Raw genomic sequence first — 19,659 nt, 5'->3', positions numbered from 1 at the left:
CTGATCTCAGCCACGGCAGAGGTGGAGTGTTCCTTGTGAGCTCAGACCATCCCACCTCAGGCAGATGCCCTGTATTGCTCCTTTTTCAACCTCAGAGCCCTCTCCCAAGCTAGGAGACTCCTCACCCAACCTGCAAGCAGAGCCTGGAATTGTGGAGAGTCAGCGTTTGCAGGGGCAACCCTCAGGCAATGAAGGAGAGGAGTCCGTGTGTGAATAAATGCTCCAGATGCCTGTCGTTTGCATGGACAATTCTGGGAGGTATTGGGAACACTTCTCAGGAGGTCCCAGTGGAACTGAACGCCTTTTTCCCACAGAAGTGATGGCTTATACACCCTTTCATTAACATTTCCTCTTTCCTCTCTCCGCTCTCTCACTCTTGCTTCCAGGGATTACCTGTCAATTAAACCACCTGCAGTCAAATTTTGGCTCTGCCTTTGGGGAGACCCAACATGGAGCAATGACATGAAGCAATGACAAAAGAGGATATAATCTGTCCAGGAAGAGCAGACTCCTCCTCCCTTGTGGTAGATGATCCCCCACAACCTACCCGATACACAAAACACACACCACCCCATGTGTGTACATACACACTCAGGAATAGGTGTGCACACACACTCACCGAGACATACACAGAGACACACAGACACACACAGTGACACAAACACAGACACAGACACATATATACACAGAGACAGACACACACAGAGACACACAGAAACAGACCCAGACACACACACAGAGCAGGCCCCGGTCATTGTCTCAGGTAAGGTTTTGTGTCACTACCTAAGGGTAAAAAGAGGGATCATCTCACCATCAAAACCATGCCTCTGAACGCTGGCCTTCCTTCATAGCCTGGGCTTATCTAGCTATCTTCTTAATTTGTCTTGTTCACTACAACCAAGCAACTTGTTTGAGTGCAAGACAACATCTTACAACACTGAGAAAATGTCAAGGTCTTAGTTGAGCTGAATTACAATACAGTTTCAAGTTCCTGTGATGGCTTATCCTTACTTGGAACAGTTAAACTATATATATATATATGTTTATATATATTTGCTATCGTTTGCCCATTTTAGCCAATAGGCCTTTTCTTTTAGATCCTGACTCCTAAGTTTTTCCTAGACCACCTTCGTTCTTTTTTGGGGTTATTGCTATTGAGTTCCCCTTGGGGTTTTTTGGAGGAACGCAGTTTTCTTTCTACTTGGGTTCCAGGACTATTCCTTGAGGTGCAGGATAAAACAATTACTTTGGAAGCAGCTTCCCACACAGTCTTTCCTGCTGTCTCACTGTAGCTGCAGCCTAGAATCCTACTCCTTTTGTATCCCCATAGATGTTTTTTTCTCTTAGAGTTTCCGTATTTGGGGTCCTGTGACAGGTTGGGGTCCCCAGAAGCATACACTGAAAGTACCATACAATACCTTTTGAAGGGAATGTTCACAAGATCAACTGCTGGGGTAGGAGTAAGGCACGGCAGCAAAACTGGACAGAGGGCGAAGATGGGGTGCAGCACAGGTGCAACAAGGCCTTATCCCACAAAGAGTCCTGAAACTAGGAAGCCTCTTTGGGGTCCTTCTGAGTTGTGGCGAAAAGCTGGCCTTCAAGATATGGAAGCATCCTAAGGGTTCATCAAGAGATGAACAGATAAAGAAGATGTGGCATATATATATACACACAGTGGAATACTACTCAGCCCCACAATAGAATGAAATTTTGCCATTTGCAAAAACATGGATGGATTTGGAGGGTATCATGCTTAGTGAAATAAGTCAGACAGAGAAAGACAACTACTGTATGTTATCACTTATTTGTAGAATCTAATAAATAAAACAAACTAGTGAATATAACAAAAAAGAAACAGATATAGAGAACAAACTAGTAGTTATCGGTGGGGAGAAGGAAGCGGGGAGGGGCAAGATAGGGGTAGAGGATTAAGAGATACAAAGTACTATGTATAAAGTAAATAAACTAGGATATATTGTACAGCACAGGAAATATAGCCATGTTTTATAACTTTAAATGGAGTATAACCTTTAAAATTGTGAGTCACTATGCTGTTCACCTTAAACTAATATAATATTGTAAATCAATTATATCTCAATTAAAAAAAAAAAGCTGGCCTTGATTACCTCCTTGGGGACCAGTCCTTGGATGCTGGCTGCTCAGGGAAGAGATAGTGACCTTGGGCATGGAAGGGTGACTCAGGCCAGGCAATTCCTAAAGAGAACTGACAGCTGAGGGCTGTTGGCTGCCAACATTCCCAGCAGCTGAAGAAATAGATCCTTCAGCACCAAAGGAATGGGGTAGGGACCTGGGAAGCACAGTGCAACATCCACGATTCCTCAACCCTTCTCTCCTTATTCCTTCACGAGTCATCCCTCATCCTCTAAGTCCCTGACGCTCAGCTCTGTCTAGAAACCTTCTGGGTGAAAATCAAAGATCTAGCAATGTCTTAAAAAACAACAACAAAAAGCCCTATAAAAATTGTGGCACAAGGTAGTCCAATTTCTTACAAAGGATAAATTGAAACATCAAATCTTTTTTTATTTTTGTAAATGAAGGTTTATGTTTCAAAATATATTTCTGAAAACTAAGACCTTCTTTTCCAGATACGCTAAACTTTGTGAATTCTGTAGGAAATGGAAACTTTGTTTTAAAAATAAACGTTGAAGCAATTTAAAAATAAAGAAGACCTTCCTTTTGAAATGATGCTAAAAGTTAATCAAGCCCACGGGCACTATGAACCAAACTTCCTAAGAGTTTAACATTTGAAAAGATTGCAATAACAGATGTCCTAGAGTATGTGGTAAGATTCTTCAGTAGTTTAGGGAATACCGAGCAGACGTCTGGTTAGAAATTTACACCTTTTTTTCCCTGAATTTAAAATACATTCCAAGGTCCTTCAGACATTATAAAATCACGTGCAAGCCCATTTGGAGGTTCAAACAACTCAATATTAAGTCACTGTTACGACCTGAGCTGTATACTCCCCCAACCCCCCAAAATAAGATATATTGAAATGCTAATCCCCAGTACCTTAGAATGCAACTTTATTTGGAGATAGGATCTTTACGGAGGTAATCAAGTTAAAACCAGGTAATTAGGGTGGTCCCTAATCCCATACGATTGGTGTCCTCATAAAATGCAGATCTTTGGACAAAGAGACAAGACACACGTAGAGGGAAGACAATGTGAAGACACACACAGGAAGAAAGCCATCTGCAAGCCAAGGAACGCCTGAGGCACTCAGAAGCCAAGAGAGAGGACACAGAACAGATTCTCCCTCACAGCCTTCAGAGGGAACCAACCCAGCAGACACCGTGATCTCAGGCTTTGATCTCAGACTTCAAGCCGCCAGAACTGAGACAATGAATTTCTATTGTTTAAGCCTCTCAATGGTGGTACTTTATTACTGTAGCCCCAGGAAGCCTGGGCTTCTGACAGCACCTTCTTCATTCAGATCACACTATAGTCCATGAAGGCAGCAGAAGTTAGGGAGACTTGATCTCTGTTCAATCATTCGGGCAAGTTACTTAATTTTCTGAGCCTATTTTCTCATACGTAAAATAAGAACATTAATAATACCGACTATATTCTTTTGAGTATTAAGCAAGCTAAAATAGATAAGAACCTTCTTTTCTAGGTGCATATAAATTCAAGAGAACCACATATAGCTATTGACCATCTTCCAACAAATGTTTATGAGTCCAGTGGTGGGTAGTCTGACCTTTGTAATTTTTATGTCCCTTAGAGATTCAAGTTCAGCATCACGTCCTCTGTCCATTAGTGCCCATTGTTAATATTGCTGTTAACTCTTATTAATTTTCAATGATCAAAGTCATAAAGTCTCCTGGAACAAAACAATGAATGATCTGTATGTACTGAGGAAGTCATAAACCAGAAAGACAACCTTAGAGCAAGCACCCAGCCTTTCTTGACATGCCATTGTGAATCAGTCTGGGGACACCATAGACTAATTAGCATTTTGAGTCAAGGCCAAGGAGTCACCCAGCCAGAGACCAGCTTCCAGTCTCATTTTAGGCAGAAATGTACACGGGGCTGGGTCTTAGTTCCCCCCAACCAGGGATTGAACCCGCGGCCCCTGCAGTAGGACTGCGGAGTTTTAACCACTGGATGGCCAGGAAAGTCCCTCCATGCATTTTTAAACCAGATAATCACCCTTGGTTTGTATGGCACAGACTCTTCCAAATAATACTCCAATCTTACAAAACTACATAGAGATGATCTTTGGACTATTGTTTAGATTTGACTATCTGAATTATTTTCTTGCATTGATAGAGATAAGTAAATGTTGATTAAATCACAAGATACCATTTCACACCTATTAGGATGGCTATAATAAAAAAAAAACATGGGAAATAGCAAGTGTTGGTGAGGATATGGAGATATTGGAACCCTTGTGCATTGCTGGTAGACATGTACAGGTGCAGTGCTGTGGAAAGCAGTTTGGTAGATTCTCAAAAGAGTTTAACATAGAATTGCTGTATGACCCAACAATTCCACTCCTAGGTATTTTCCCCAAAGAATTGAAAGCAGGGACTCAGACAGATACACGTGCACCAATCTTCACTGCAGCATCATTCACAGCAGCCAAAGGGATGGAAACAACCCAAGTGTACATCAACAGATGAGTGGGTAACAAAATGCCGTAAAGGCATACAATGGAATATTTGTAAAAAGAAATGAAGTTCTTAATTATTAGAGAAATGCAGATCAAAACTACAATGACGTATCATCTCACACCAGTTAGAATGGGCATCATCAGAAAATCTACAAATGACAAATGCTGGGGAGGGTGTGGAGAAAAGGGAACCCTCTTGCACTGTTGGTGGGAATGTAAATTGATAGAGCCACTATGGAGAACAGTATGGAGGTTCCTTAAAAAACTAAAAATAGAATTACCATATGACCCAGCAATCCCACTACTGGGCATATACCCAGAGAAAACCATAATTCAAAAAGACACATGCACCCCAATGTTCATTGCAGCACTATTTACAATAGCCAGGACATGGAAGCAACCTAAATGTCCATCGACAGGTAAATGGATAAAGAAAGAAGTTGTGGTACAACGGAATATTACTCAGCCATGAAAAGGAACAAAATTGGGTCATTTGTTGAGACGTGGATGGATCTAGAGACTGTCATACAGAGTGAAGTAAGTCAGAAAGAGAAAAACAAATATCATGTATTAATGCGTATATGTAGAACCTAGAAAAATAGTACAGATGAACCAGTTTTCAGGGTAGAAATTGAGACACAGATGTAGAGAACAAATGTATGGACACCAAGGGTGGAAAGTGGCGTGGGGGAGGAAGGTGGTGGCGTGATGAATTGGGAGATTGGGATTGACATATATACACTAATATGTATAAAATGGATAACTAATAAGAACCTGCTGTATAAAAAAATAAAATAAAATTCAAAAATTCAAAAAGAAAAAGAAATGAAGTTCTGATACATGTTACAACATGGATAAACCTCGTAAAAGTTATAGTAAGTGAAATAAACCATACATAAACGGAAAAATATGTGACTCCATTTACATGAAATATCGAGAATAGGCAAATTCATAGGCTCAGAAAGTAGATTAGAGGTTACCAGGGGCAGGGGGTGGGAGATAAAGGGCGTTAATTGCTTAATGGGTACCAGAGTTTCTATCTGGAGTGACAGGGTTAATAGATAGTGGTGATGGTTGCACAACACTGTACATGTAATTAATGTCACTGAATTATACACTTAAAAGTAGCAAATCTTATGTTGTATACGTTATATTTTACTACAATAAAATAAAATGAAAGAAAGGTCGATTACATAATCATTCTATTCTTTTCATGTGAAACCAGGGGCTCTATACACATTGATGATCCTATTTCATCCTCACACAATGTTATGAGGCAAGGATCCCTGTCTCCATCTGACAACTAAGAAAACTAAGGCTCAGAGAGGGGCTCGTGGCCAAATAGCTACTACCTGAAGAGCCGGGACTACACTGAAGTCTGAGGGCTTCCTCGGCGCTAAGTAGATGATACATAAATTTTTCTACTTATGATCTATCAAGAGGTCCAAACATAAATATCCATTCCTTCTTTACAGTATCAGATCCAGGTTAGTAGTGGAGACAGTCCCTTTGGACCCCATAAAGAAGCACTTCCTGCCTCTGAAGGGAAATTGAGCAGTTTTCTCAAATACAGTTGATTATTTGTAAAGATAAGGTTTGCCTTGAAAGCGTCACTGGAATCTTTTATGTATTTGTGATCTCAGTTGTCTGGAAGACAGCCAAGGATCCAGAAGTGAGGAAAAATCACCTGTTAACAACCTATAGGAGAGCAGAAATGAAGGAAATTATGTTCAGCTGGCTATGATGTTGAGGCTGCAGCCTTTTTGCATATTTTTGCAAAGCCTTCTCTTACCCCAGCTTCCCATCTGCAGCTTTAGCAGAGAAGAGCTGGAGTGGGGAGGGGAAAGAGAGAGTTTTTCCAAAGAGAATTAAAGGGGCTTTCCTGGTGGTCCAGCAGTTAAGACTCTGCGCTCCCAATGCAGGAGGCCCCGGGTTCCATCCCTGGTCAGGGAACTAGATCCCACATGCCACAACTAAAAATCCTGTGTGCTGCGATGAAGATCCCACGTGCCCCAACTAAGACCCGGTGCAGGCAAATAAGTAAATAAATATTAAAAAAAAAAAAAGAAAAAAGAGGATTGCAAATGACTCTGAAGGAGAGAATCTCCCCTTCCTGGTGAGGCAGACATCCTCACTGCTCCCTTCCATGTCTGGTCCTTTCATCTTTGTCTCCTTCTTGACTCCTCTTTACCTATTGGAATTTTAGATGTTGGTGGTGCTCAGGATTCTGTCCTTGCAACTTCTCTTTTCATATTATACCCTCGCCTTGAATGACCCATACACACACATGGCTTCAGCTACACCTGGTCCCTGATGATATCTGCTTCAGCCCTGTTGGCTCTCCTGAAACTGGGACCCCTGTATCCATTACACATCTCCAACTGGATGTCCCTAACTGTATTTATACACTTCCTCTGAAACCTCAGTTTCTGTTGGAATGACAGCATGAAGCAACCAGTCACCCAAACCAGAAACCAGGGAACCCTACCAGACTCTCTTCTCCTCTCTCTTCTTTTACTTCATGCTCCTTAGTTTTTCTGTCTTATCAACTCTATCTCCTGTACGTAGTTAATCCAATCCCTCTTTTCCACCCCACAGTGTTTTGTTTTTTTAAAATTTTATTTATTTATTTATATATTTTTTGGCTGTGTTGGGTCTTCGTTTCTGTGCGAGGGCTTTCTCTAGTTGCGGCAAGCCAGGGCCACTCTTCATCACGGTGCGCAGGCCTCTCACTATCACAGCCTCTCTTGTTGCAGAGCACAGGCTCCAGATGCGCAGGCTCAGTAGTTGTGGCTCACGGGCCTAGTTGCTCCGCAGCATGTGGGATCTTCCCAGACCAGGGATTGAACCCATGTCCCCTGCATTGGCAGGCGGATTCTCAACCACTGCGCCACCAGGGAAGCCCTCACAGTGTTTTTTTTTGTTTGTTTAACGTCTTTATTGGAGTATAATTGCTTTACAATGTTGTCTTAGTTTCTGCTGTATAACAAAGTGAATCAGCTATATGTATACATATATCACCATATCCCCTCCCTCTTGCGTCTCCCCCCCACGCTCCCTATCCCACTCCTCTAGGTGGTCACAAAGCACCGAGCTGATCTCCCTGTGCTATGTGGCTCCTTCCTACTACCTATCTATTTTACATTTGGTAGTGCATATATGTCAATGCTACTCTCTCACTTCGTCCCAGCTTCCCCTTCCCTGTCCCTGTGTCCTCAAGTCCATTCTCTACTTCTGCATCTTTATTCTTCTCCTTCCCCTAGGTTCATCAGAACCACTTTTTTTTTTTTAAGATTCTATATATATGTGTGTTAGCATACGGTATTTGTTTTTCTCTTTCTGACTTACTTCACTCTGTATGACAGACTCTAGGTCCATCCACTTCACTACAAATAACTCATTTTCCTTTCTTTTTATTGCTGAGTAATACTCCATTGTATATATGTGCCACATCTTCTTTATCCATTCATCCGATGATGGACACTTAGGTTGCTTCCATGTCCTGGCTATTGTAAATAGTGCTGCAATGAACATTGTGGTACGTGACTCTTTTTGAATTATGGTTTTCTCAGGGTATATGCTGAGTAGTGGAATTGCTGGGTCATATGGTAGTTCTATTTTTAGTTTTTTAAGGAACCTTCACACTGTGCTCCATAGTGACTGTATCAATTTACATTCCCACCAACAGTGCAAGAGGGTTCCCTTTTCTCCACACCCTCTCCAGCATTTATTGTTTGTAGATTTTTTGATGATGGCCATTCTGACTGGTGTGAGGTGATACCTCATTGTACTTTTGATTTGCCTTTCTCTAATGATTAATGATGTTGAGCATCCTTTCATGTGTTTGTTGGCAATCTGTATATCTTCTTTGGAGAAATGTCTATTTAGGTCTTCTGCCCATTTTTGGGTTGTGTGGTTTGTTTTTCTGATATTGAGCTGCATGAGTTCCTTGTATATTTTGGAGATTAATCCTTGGTCAGTTGCATCATTTGCAAATATTTTCTCCCATTCTGAGGGTTGTCTTTTCATTTGTTTATGATCTCCTTTGCTGTGCAAAAGTTTTAAAGTTTCTTAGGTCGCATTTGTTTACTTTTGTTTTTATTTCCATTTCTCTAGGAGGTGGGTCAGAAAGGGTCTTGCTGTGATTTATGTCATGGAGTGTTCTGCCTATGTTTTCCTCTAAGAGTTTTATAGTGTCTGGTCTTACATTTAGGTCTTTAATCCATTTTGAGTTTATTTTTGTGTATGGTGTTAGGGAGTGTTCTAATTTCATTCTTTCACATGTGGCTGTCCAGTTTTCCCAGCGCCACTTGTTGAAGTGGCTCTCTTTTCTCCACAGTATATTCTTGCCTCCTTTATCAAAGATAAGGTGACCATATGTGCGTGGGTTTATCTCTGGGCTTTCTATCCTGTTCCATTGATCTGTATTTCTATTTTTGTGCCCGAACCATACTGTCTTGATTACTGTAGATTTGTAGTATGGTCTGAAGTTAGGGAGCCTGATTCCTCCAGCTCCATTTTTCATTCTCAAGATTGCTTTGGGGATTTGGGTTTTTTTGTGTTTCCATACCAATTGTGCAGTTTTTTTGTTCTAGTTCTGTGAAAAATGCCATTGGTAGTTTGATAAGGATTGCACTGAATCTGTAGATTTCTTTGGGTAGTATAGTCATTTTCACAATGTTGATTCTCCAGTCCAAGCACATGGTATATCTCTCCATCTGTTTGTATCATCTTTAGTTTCTTTCATCAGTGTCTTATAGTTTTCTGCATACAGGTCTTTTGTCTCCTTAGGTAGGTTTATTCCTAGGTATTTTATTTTTTTTGTTGTGATGGTAAATGGGAGTGTTTCCTTAATCTCTCTTTCAGATTTTTTCTTCATTAGTGTATAGGAATGCAAGAGATTTCTGGGCATTAATTCTGTATCCTGAAACTTTAACAAATTCATTGATTAGCTCTAGTAGTTTTCTGGTAGCATCTTTAGAATTCCCTATATATAGTATCATGTCATCTACAAAACAATGACAGCTTTACTTCTTCTTTTCCGATTTGGATTCCTTTTATTTCTTTTTCTTCTCTGATTGCTGTGGCTAAGACTTCCAAAACTAAGTGGAATAATAGTGGTGAGAGTGGGCATCCCTGTCTTCTTCCTGATTTTAGAGGAAATGGTTTCAGTTTCTCACCATTGAGAATGATGTTGGCTGTGGGTTTGTCATATATGGCCTTATTATTTTGAGGTAACTTCTCTCTATGCCTACTTTCTGGAGAGTTTTTTTTTTTTTTATCATAAATGGGTGTTGAATTTTGTTGAAAGCTTTTTCTGCATCTATTGAGATGATCATATGGTTTTTCTCCTTCAGTTGGTTAATATGGTTTATCACATTGATTGATTGGCATATATTGAAGAATCCTTGGATTCCTGGGATAAACCCCATTTGCTCATGGTGTACGATCCTCTTAATGTGCTGTTGGATTCTGTGTGCTAGTATTTTGTTGAGGATTTTTGCATCTTTGTTCATCAGTGATATTGGTCTGTAGTTTTCTTATTATGTGACATCTTTGTCTGGTTTTGGTATCAGGGTGATGGTGACCTCGTAGAATGAGTTTGGGAGTGTTCCTCCCTCTGCTATATTTTGGAAGAGTTTGAGAAGGATAGGTGTTAGCTCTTCGCTAAATGTTTGATACAATTCGCTTGTGCAGCCATCTGGTCCTGGGTTTTTGTTTGTTGGAAGATTTTTAATCACAGTGTCAATTCCAGTGTTTTTGATTGGTCTGTTTATATTTTCTATTTCTTCCTGATTCAGTCTCGGAAGTTTGTGCTTTTCTAAGAATTTGTCCATTTCTTCCAGGTTGTCCATTTTATTGGCATATAGTTGCTTGTAGTAATCTCTCATGATCCTTTGTATTTCTGCAGTGTCAGTTGTTACTTCTCCTTTTTCATTTCTAATTCTGTTGATTTGAGTCTTCTCCCTTTTTTTCTGATGAGTCTGGCTAATGGTTTATCAATTTTGTTTATCTTCTCAAAGAACCAGCTTTTAGTTTTATTGATCTTTGCTATTGTTTCATTCATTTCTTTTTCATATATTTCTGATCTGATCTTTATGATTTATTTACTTCTGCTAATTTTTTTTTGTTGTTGTTATTCTTTCTCTAATTGCTTTAGGTATAAGTTGAGGTTGTTTATTTGAGGTGTTTCTTGTTTCTTGAGGTCGGATTGTATTGCTATAAACTTCCCTCTTAGAACTGCTTTTGTTGCATCCCATAGGTTTTGGGTCATCATGTTTTCATTGTCATTCATTTGTAGGTATTTTTTGATTTTCTCTTTGATTTCTTCAGTCATCTCTTGGTTATTTAGTAATGTATTGTTTAGCTTCCATGTGTTTGTGTTTTTTTACAGTTTTTTTCCTGTAATTGATATCTAGTCTCATAGCGTTGTGGTTGGAAAAGGTACTTGATAAGATTTCAATTTTCTTAAATTTATCAAGGCTTGATTTGTGACCCAAGATATGATCTATTCTGAAGAATGTTCCATGAGCACTTGAGAAGGAAGTGTATTCTGTCATTTTTGGATGGAATGTCCTATAAATATCAATTAAGTCCATCTTGTTTAATGTGTCATTGAAGCCTGTGTTTCCTTATTTATTTTCATTTTGGGTCACCTGTCCATTGGTGAAAATGGGGTGTTAACGTCCCCTATTATGTTTGTGTTACTGTTGATTTCCCCTTTTATGGCTGTTAGCATTTGCCTTAATTATTGAGGTGCTCCTGTTTGGGTGCATAAATATTTACAATTGTTATATCTTCTTGGATTGATCCCTTGATCATTATGTAGTGTCCTTCTTTGTCTCTTCTAATAGTCTTTATTTTAAAGTCTATTTTATCTGATATGAGAATTGCTACTCCAGCTTTCTTTTGATTTCCATTTGCATGGAATATCTTTTTCCATCCCTTCACTTTCAGTCTGTATGTGTCCCTAGGTCTTCTATGGGTTTCTTGTAGACAGCATATATATGCGTCTTGTTTTTGTATCCATTCAGTCAGTCTATGTCTTTTGGTTGGAGCATTTAATCCATTTACATTTAAGGTAATTATCAACAATTATGTTCCTGTTACCATTTCTTAATTGTTTTGGGTTTGTTTTTGTAGGTCTTTTCCTTCTCTTGTGTTTCTTGCCTAGAGAAGTTCCTTTAGCATTTGTTGTATAGCTGGTTTTGTGGTGCTGAATTCTCTTAGCTTTTGCTTGTCTGTAAAGATTTTAATTTCTCCATTGAAACTGAATGAGAACCGTGCTGGGTAGAGTAATCTTAGTTGTAGTTGTTTCCCTTTCATCACTTTAAATATGTCCTGCCACTCCCTTCTGGCTTGCAGAGTTTCTGCTGATAGATCAGCTGTTAACCTTATGGGGATTCCCTTGTATGTTATTTGTTGCTTTTCCCTTGCTGCTTTTATTTTATTATTTATTTATTTATTAAAAAAATAATAATAAATGTATTTATTTTTGGCTGTGTTGGGTCTTCGTTGCTGTATGCGGGCTTTTCTCTAGTTGCGGCGAGCGGGGGCTACTATTTTTTGCGGTGCGCGGGCCTCTCATTGCCATGGCTTCTCTTGTTGTGGAGCATGGGCTCTAGGCATGAGGGCTTCAGTAGTTGTGGCACATGGGCTCAGTAGTTGTGGCTCGTGGGCCCTAGAGCGCAGGCTCAGTAGTTGTGGCACATGGGCTTTGTTGCTCCGTGGCATGTGGGATCTTCCTGGACCAGGGCTTGAACCTATGTCCCCTGCATTGGCAGGCAGATTCTCAACCACTGCGCCACCAGGGAAGCCCTTCCTTGCTGCTTTTAATATTTTTTCTTGGTGTTTAATTTTTGATAGTTTGATTAATATGTGTCTTGGTGTGTTTCTCCTTGGATTTATCCTGTATGGGACTCTCTGTGTTTCCCAGACTTGATTGACTATTTCCTTTCTCATGTTAGGGAAGTTCTCAACTTTAATCTCTTCAAATATTTTCTCAGTCCCTTTCTTTTTCTCTTCTTCTTCTGGGATCCCTATAATTCAAATGTTGGTGCATTTAATATTGTCCCAGAGGTCTCTGAGACTGTCTTCAATTCTTTTCATTCTTTTTTCTTTATTCTGCTCTGTGGTAGTTATTTCCACTATTTTATCTTCCAGGTCACTTATCCATTCTTCTGCCTCAGTTATTCTGCTATTGATTCCTTCTAGAGAATTTTAAATTTCATTTATTGTGTTATTCGTCACTGTTTGTTTGCTCTTTAGTTCTTCTAGGTCCTTGTTAAACATTTCTTGTATTTTCTCCATTCAATTTCCAAGATTTTGGATCATCTTTAATATCATTACTCTGAATCCTTTTTCAGGTTGACTGCCTATTTCCTCTTATTTGTTTGGTCTGGTGGCTTTTTACCTTGGTCCTTCATCTGCTGCATATTTCTCTGTCTTCTCATTTTGCTTAACTTACTGTGTTTGGGATCTCCTTTTCGCAGGCTGCAGGTTTGTATTTCCCATTGTTTTTTTGTGTCTGCCCCCAGTAGGTAAGTTTGGTTCAGTGGGTTGTGTAGGCTCCCTGGTGGAGGGGACTGGTGACTGTGTTTTGGTGGTTGGGGCTGGATCTCGCCTTTCTGGTGGGTAGAGCTGTGTCCAGTGGTGTGCTTTATGTTGTCTGTGAAATTAGGATGATTTTAGGCAGCCTCCCTGCTAATAGGTGGGGTTTTGTTCCTGTCTTCCTAGTTGTTTGGCATGGGGCGTCCAGCCCTTGGAGCTTGCTGGCCTTTGGGTGGAGCTGCATCTTAGCGTTGAGACAGAGATCTCTAGGAGAGCTCTAGCTGATTGATATTACGTGGAGCTGGGTGGTCTCTGGTGGTCCAATGTCCTTAACTCGGCTCTTCCAGCTCAGGGGCTCAGGCTTGACACCAGGCTACAGCACCAAGACCCTGTCAGCCACATGGCCAGGTATGTAGGGATTTTCTTGCCTTTGGGGAAATCTGAGGTCTTCTGCTAGTGTTCAGTAGGTGTTCTGTAGGAGCTGTTCCACATGTGGATGTATTTTTGATGTATTTGTGGGGAGGAAGGTGATCTCCATGTCTTACTCCTCTGCCATCTTGAAGGTCCCCTCCACCCCACAGTATTTTGCTTAATTCCTCCTTGTCAACACCTGCCAGGACCATCCTGTATTTGACTCCCTACTTCCCGTCTCATTCCTCTGCAATCTGCCCTCCAGGGAGTGATTAAACAAACAAACAAAACCATAGTTGGTCATATTTTTCTTCTGCCTAAAAGCTTTCAATGGCTAATGCTTGCTTGCAAAATAAATTTCAAACATCCAGACTTGGCATGGCCGACAAGTTCATTTATGTTCCTTACAGCCTTGTCTCAGGCCACTTTCCTACACACACCCCGAGCTGTAGTTCACCTGGCCTACTTGTAATTCCAAAAATGTGCCATGGTTCACCTTGCCTTTGTGCTCAGGTATATACTGTTTTCTCCACCTAAAACATCCATCCACTCCCTCGTCCTCCACGAGGACATAATCCTTACGTGTTCTTAGGGACTTAGCTAGACTGTCATCTTCCCTTAGAAGCATGTCCTGACTGCCCTGAGCTGACTTGGAGTCTTCTCTTTTATAGTCTTCCCTTATCAGCCTGTCTCAATATTGATTTTCTCATATGGTACCCTTACCAGGCTAATTATCGTAGGTAGGATCTGGGTCCAGCACGTGTGTGATACACAGGAGGGATAAAAGGTATGTTGAATGAGTGCTCCCTGCCTGGAAAATTATTCTTTCTCAGCCCAAGTCATAGGGGGTTGATAGATAACTCCTCCCAGCATTGACAGTAATGCTCTGAGGGCTCCCTGAGACTCCAGGGTTGGAGAGAAAAGACCAGTTGTTTGAGACCTGAAAGTCAGAGCCTGTTAGACAGACATTAGAGATATAAAAAGAACAGTAATGATAATGAAACTGGATTATTCGGTGTGGCTACTTGTCAGGGAAACTGGTAGACATCTCTTGTTGGTGACTTCTGGCAATGTTTTCCCTTTCTTTTTTTCCTTTATTTTTATTTTTTGAATATTTAAGACATGTTTATTTCCATAGCTTCATTTCCCACTGTAATACATCGCTTCTCCATTTAATATATGAATTTCGTATATATACTGCCTTACTTTGGTCAACTATATAACTATACTTCAGACTGTAGACCTCAGTAGAACCTTAAAAATCCAAACACTAATTCTACCTCTAACCACCAAGACTTTGGGGATTAAAATAACTGACAGGTCATCATTTTTTATTTACATCAGTTCAGTTTATACATGTTTAATTTATTCTAATGACTGTTTCCAATGTGAAAACCAAGTTTAAAATAACTTGATCAACTTGTTTCAAACACAGCTGTTCACATACCATACTCCAGCTCCACCCATGTAAGTAAATCCCGTATCAGAGATAAAAGCTACTTAGCATAAATTCAGTGAAGTTGAGCCTTTCATAAACAGCATGAAAATATGGGTTGAAGGAAATTTTCCAGGATGCTACCATAAGTAGCTTTTTTTCTGCAGTATTAGCACAGTAAAATAAAATATTAAATTTATTTAAAATATAGGTATGAGGTTATTCCATTCTGTCCAAACCTATTAAATACCTTCCAAAAGTTTTGTAATTCAGTCCTAGAAATTCTTGGAGCTGAGAGCATTTCCTGTTCAGAAATGTTACCTCTATAAAAACTCCCAGGAAATTTCAGAAAAATATAATCTTCTAATTTAAAAGTTGATCGAAAAAAAAAAGTTGATCGATTTGCCAAATGATGCAGCCAGGTTTGCTTCTCTAAAAGCTTCTGGTAAGGTCGGATGTGCATGACAGACTCTAGCTATATCTTCACAGGATGCTCCATATTCCAGTGCAAGAGCAGCTTCCTTTATCATTTCACCAGCACCTGGTCCTAGAATATGTGCTCCCAATACTCTGTTTGTTGATTTCTGCCCAAGTATCTTCACCATGCCACCTGTGTCAGCGTTTGTCTTAGCTCTGCTCTTAGCAGCAAATGGGAATTTCCCAAATTTGTACGCAATAACCCTCTTCTTTCAACTGCTCTTCTGATTTGCCAACCCAAGCAACTTCAGGGTGTGTGTAAATCACCGATCGTACACAATTGTAGTCAATGTGCACAGCGCCACCAGCCATCCCTTCAACACAGATAATGCCTTCATCCACTGCTTTGTGAGCCAGCATTGGACCAGCAACCACATCGCCAATTGCATAGATATTTGGAATTTTAGTTTGGAATCTGGTATTTACTGGAATTCTACCTCTAGGATCCAGCTCAATTCCAAGCTCCTCTAGTCCCAAATTCTTAGTAAAGCGTCGTCGGCCAATGCAAACCAGGAGTACATCACAAGTGATAACTTCAGCTTTACCACCAGAAGCAGCTTCAATAGAAACATCAATTTTTCCATCTGACTTCTTACTAGCACCTTCAATTTAAAGAGAGAGATGGAGATCTCTGGTAGAGCTGTGGCTATAAGAATGTTCTTTGTATCAATAACTTGACTGCTGCCATCGGCTTTTGTAGCTGTGACCTGATTTTTCCCAGTTATCTTTCCATATCCATTTACATGAGCAACCTTATTCTGTTTGAACAAGTGGGCAATTCCACCTGTTAAAGCTTTGACTGCATTACTCTTCTGCTCCATCATCTTCTCTAAATTCAAGCGAACTTCAGACATTTCAATTCTTCTAGATGTAAAATCTTTTCCATGGGCCATATGGTAATAATGAGAGTTGTTCAATAAAGCCTTAGAAGGAATACAACCAACTTTCAAGCATGTTCCACCGAGTGTTTCATTTTTCTCAACGCAGACTGCCATGAAGCTTAACTGGGCAGCTTTGATAGCAGCAACATATCCTCCAGGACAAGAACCTATCACTGTTAACATCAGCATCAATTGGTTGATCTGCATAAGTTCTCAGTGGCACTGCAGAAACTCCTTGCAGACCATGAGATGTTCGATTGAAATGGCCTCTCTTAGCCAAGGAACAGTACACACGACTCCAGCTTTGCATCTTGCCGCCGGACTTTCCTTTCCGCCAAAGCTTTCACCTCCGCTAAGTGTCTCTGCCGCCTCGCCAAGGTCTCCTCCCTTTCTTTTAACAAGAGTACCTTATTACTACCTATTCCACCAACCCAATCCCTGTGTTATAGGTGGGGCTGATCCCAGGCTCCCACGCCCTTGGTCGGCACATGACTTGGGGCTGTCCAGTCAGAACATCCCATTCCCTTTCCCTGAGCAATTGGTTCAGAGATAGGTGCGTGACCCGCGCCAGACCAATGACACTAAACACAGGACTTTCTCTGGAGCTAAATAGAGACAGATTTTTTGTGTTGTTTGGTGGAAATATAAGGTAGATGTATAAGCCTGCAGTGACTGGTTGCCAGCTTGGGCTCCATATGGGAAAAGACTTGATAATGAAGGAAGAGTTGAGAGGCAGAAAACCAAATTGCTGCCAGGCCTGTTTTGTTTTGTTCTTCTGGTTACGTGATAAAATAATTTCCCCTTTTTGAGTAAGGTGATTCAATCTGGGTCTCTGTCGCTTGCAACCAAAAGATGTTTATTAGTACAGAAATCAGGGTAGTCAGCAAATCTAGAGAGAAAATGTGAATACAGACGACTCTGGCTCTGTGGTCATGGGAAAAGGATGTGTTTCCTTTCATCCAAGTCATTTTACCCAGTGACCCTCTAGGCAAGTAACGGAGGAAAGAGTACCCTGGAGGGAGTGGTGGGTCTCAAACTATGGCCCAACTAGACGGGATACATCTTTTCCCCCTTTCATTTGTACTTGTCAAAAAAATAATGTTTTTCAAAATTTATTTTGTTTTATATTTATTTTTAATTACTAAGCAAACATGAATACATTTTTCTTATAGAAATTAAAATATTTTAGAAAATGCAGAATGTCTTCTGACTTTTACTTGACCACTCCCCTCCAGAGGCTACCCTGTATTCGGCTTATATCCTTTAAACCGTATAACTCAGTATAGACACACATAAGAACATAGAAGTTTCTTTTGCACGGTGGCTATGTGGGGATGGTGGCTGTGATTGTGTAGGTTCTGCTCACAAATGCACTAAGAGTGAAGTTGCGTTAAAAAATCCCACCTACAGAAAACACCTCCCTCTAATTGTTATCCAACCCCAGGAATATCTGAAACTGCCCCCTCCTTTAAATCCCTTTTATGTATTTAAGAAGCTTTTCTAAAAGATTCTTTTTAATCTGCTATTAAAAATTTTTCTGGAAAGAAGAGAATGAGTTAAACTATATTTTTTGTCATTTTTTCTCACCCATTTTGTAAAAATTACACACGAATACATGCTTAATGTAAAAGATTAAAAATATAAAATAAATGGAAAGTGGAATAAAAGGGAAAATCTGCCCTTATCTCACCATCTCGCCTCACCATTCCCCTCCCCCCTCATTACATTGTGTATTTTTCTGGTCCTTCTCTGCATTTTCATTTTATACACATAGAGCAGCAATGTATTTTAGAAAACTTTCTGTGTCAGTGTTTTAAGATTAAAAGGTTAAGTTATAAAAAACAGAGAATATGCCTTTAGTTAATGAGACACAGGATGGACAAGCTTTGATGAGGGGGAGGCAGGAAATCTAGTACAATAAGCCTGTATAGGGAGGTTGGGCTGCTGGGGTGTTGAGAGTTTGTGTAGGATGAAGCACTTAGTGAGGCCGTTTCAAAAGTAAACCTGACTGACTGCCCAATTTTTCCATCCTTGCTTCTCAAATCTTGGGTCTGGGAGGTTGGTTGTATTTCTGGCAATAATCGGACTTTAATTTTTTCTATTCTTTATTTTTTAAAATTTGTTTATTTTATTTATTTATTTTTGGTTGTGTTGGGTCTTTGTTGCTGCACGCAGGCTTTCTCTAGTTGTGGCAAGCGGGGGCTACCGTTCCTTGCAGTGCGTGGGCTTCTCATTGTGGTGGCTTTTCTTGTTGTGGAGCATGGGCTCTAGGTGTGCGGACTTCACTAGTTGTGGAACGTGGGCTCAGTAATTGTGGCTCACGGGCTTAGTTGCTCCGTGGCATGTGGGATCTTCCCAGACCAGGGCTTGAACCCGTGTCCTCTGCATTGGCAGGCAGATTCTTAACCACTGCACCACCAGGGAAGTCCAATTTTTCTATTCTTAATTGCTACTAAAAGCTCAATATTTTTTTAAAAACATAATATCTATCCTTTCCTTTCTCAGGTAAATCAAGCTGATTATCTTTTTTTTTCTTTTTTATGTACCAATTTCAAGTATGGCTAACTTGAGATGGCTGGTCTTTGACGAATGATTCTTGTTTTGAGTTTTGTTTTTTAAATGGTAGAAATTTCCTCTTCCTCATCCTTTCCTTCCTCTTTCTTCATCCGTCTTCCTTCTCTTCCAGTATTCAACATTGTATTTTTTTTTAGGGGGTAGGGGATGACTTTTCTTTATTTCCATTTCGGACTCTCATTCAATCCAGGCTCAGTCTTATCTAACGTGCTAACTATTTTTACACTGAGGCTTAGAGAATGCTGATCACACTTCCAAAATATTTTAGCATATAGACATTTGGTGTGATATAAACATACCCCCAAGATGACTGACACTACTGCCCTCTTCCCTGGGAAACAATGTAATGCCGTGGGGAAAATCATGGGCTGGGAGTCAGACAGGCCTGGGTGTGTGTCCAGGTGCTGCCCACACTTGTTTCAGGATCTCCAAGAGGTACCTGACAAAGTTTCAGTGTTTTCTTCCATGAAACAGGAAAATGTTTCACTGGGGTAGTTCCTTTATTAAATAAAATAATATGTGCAAACCACTGATTCAATACACAAGTGCTATTTTTCCACCCTAACATTTTGACTTAGAGAGTAGTCCAACAGAAATTTCACACCATCCATTCAGTTTACCAGGACAGGGGAGGAGAGAGTGATACAAGCAGAAGGTCTGTCTAAAAGGAAACACTGTATTATATTTCTCTT

General features: G+C 40.2%; 1 protein-coding gene across 1 annotated transcript; it reads right to left on the bottom strand.

Moving 5' to 3' along the window:
* Nucleotides 1–15,403: 15,403 nt before the first annotated feature.
* Nucleotides 15,404–16,738, bottom strand: LOC116756816 (dihydrolipoyl dehydrogenase, mitochondrial-like). The gene is given in 4 exon segments (XM_032637786.1): nt 15,404–15,712; nt 15,714–16,114; nt 16,156–16,570; nt 16,572–16,738. Coding segments are annotated over 4 exon segments (1,257 nt in total). The 5' UTR covers nt 16,704–16,738.
* Nucleotides 16,739–19,659: the final 2,921 nt, after the last annotated feature.

Source organism: Phocoena sinus, chromosome 7 (genome assembly GCF_008692025.1).
Source record: "Phocoena sinus isolate mPhoSin1 chromosome 7, mPhoSin1.pri, whole genome shotgun sequence".
In the NCBI taxonomy this organism is placed as follows: domain Eukaryota; kingdom Metazoa; phylum Chordata; class Mammalia; order Artiodactyla; family Phocoenidae; genus Phocoena; species Phocoena sinus.
This window is presented reverse-complemented; position numbering and strand designations above follow the sequence as displayed.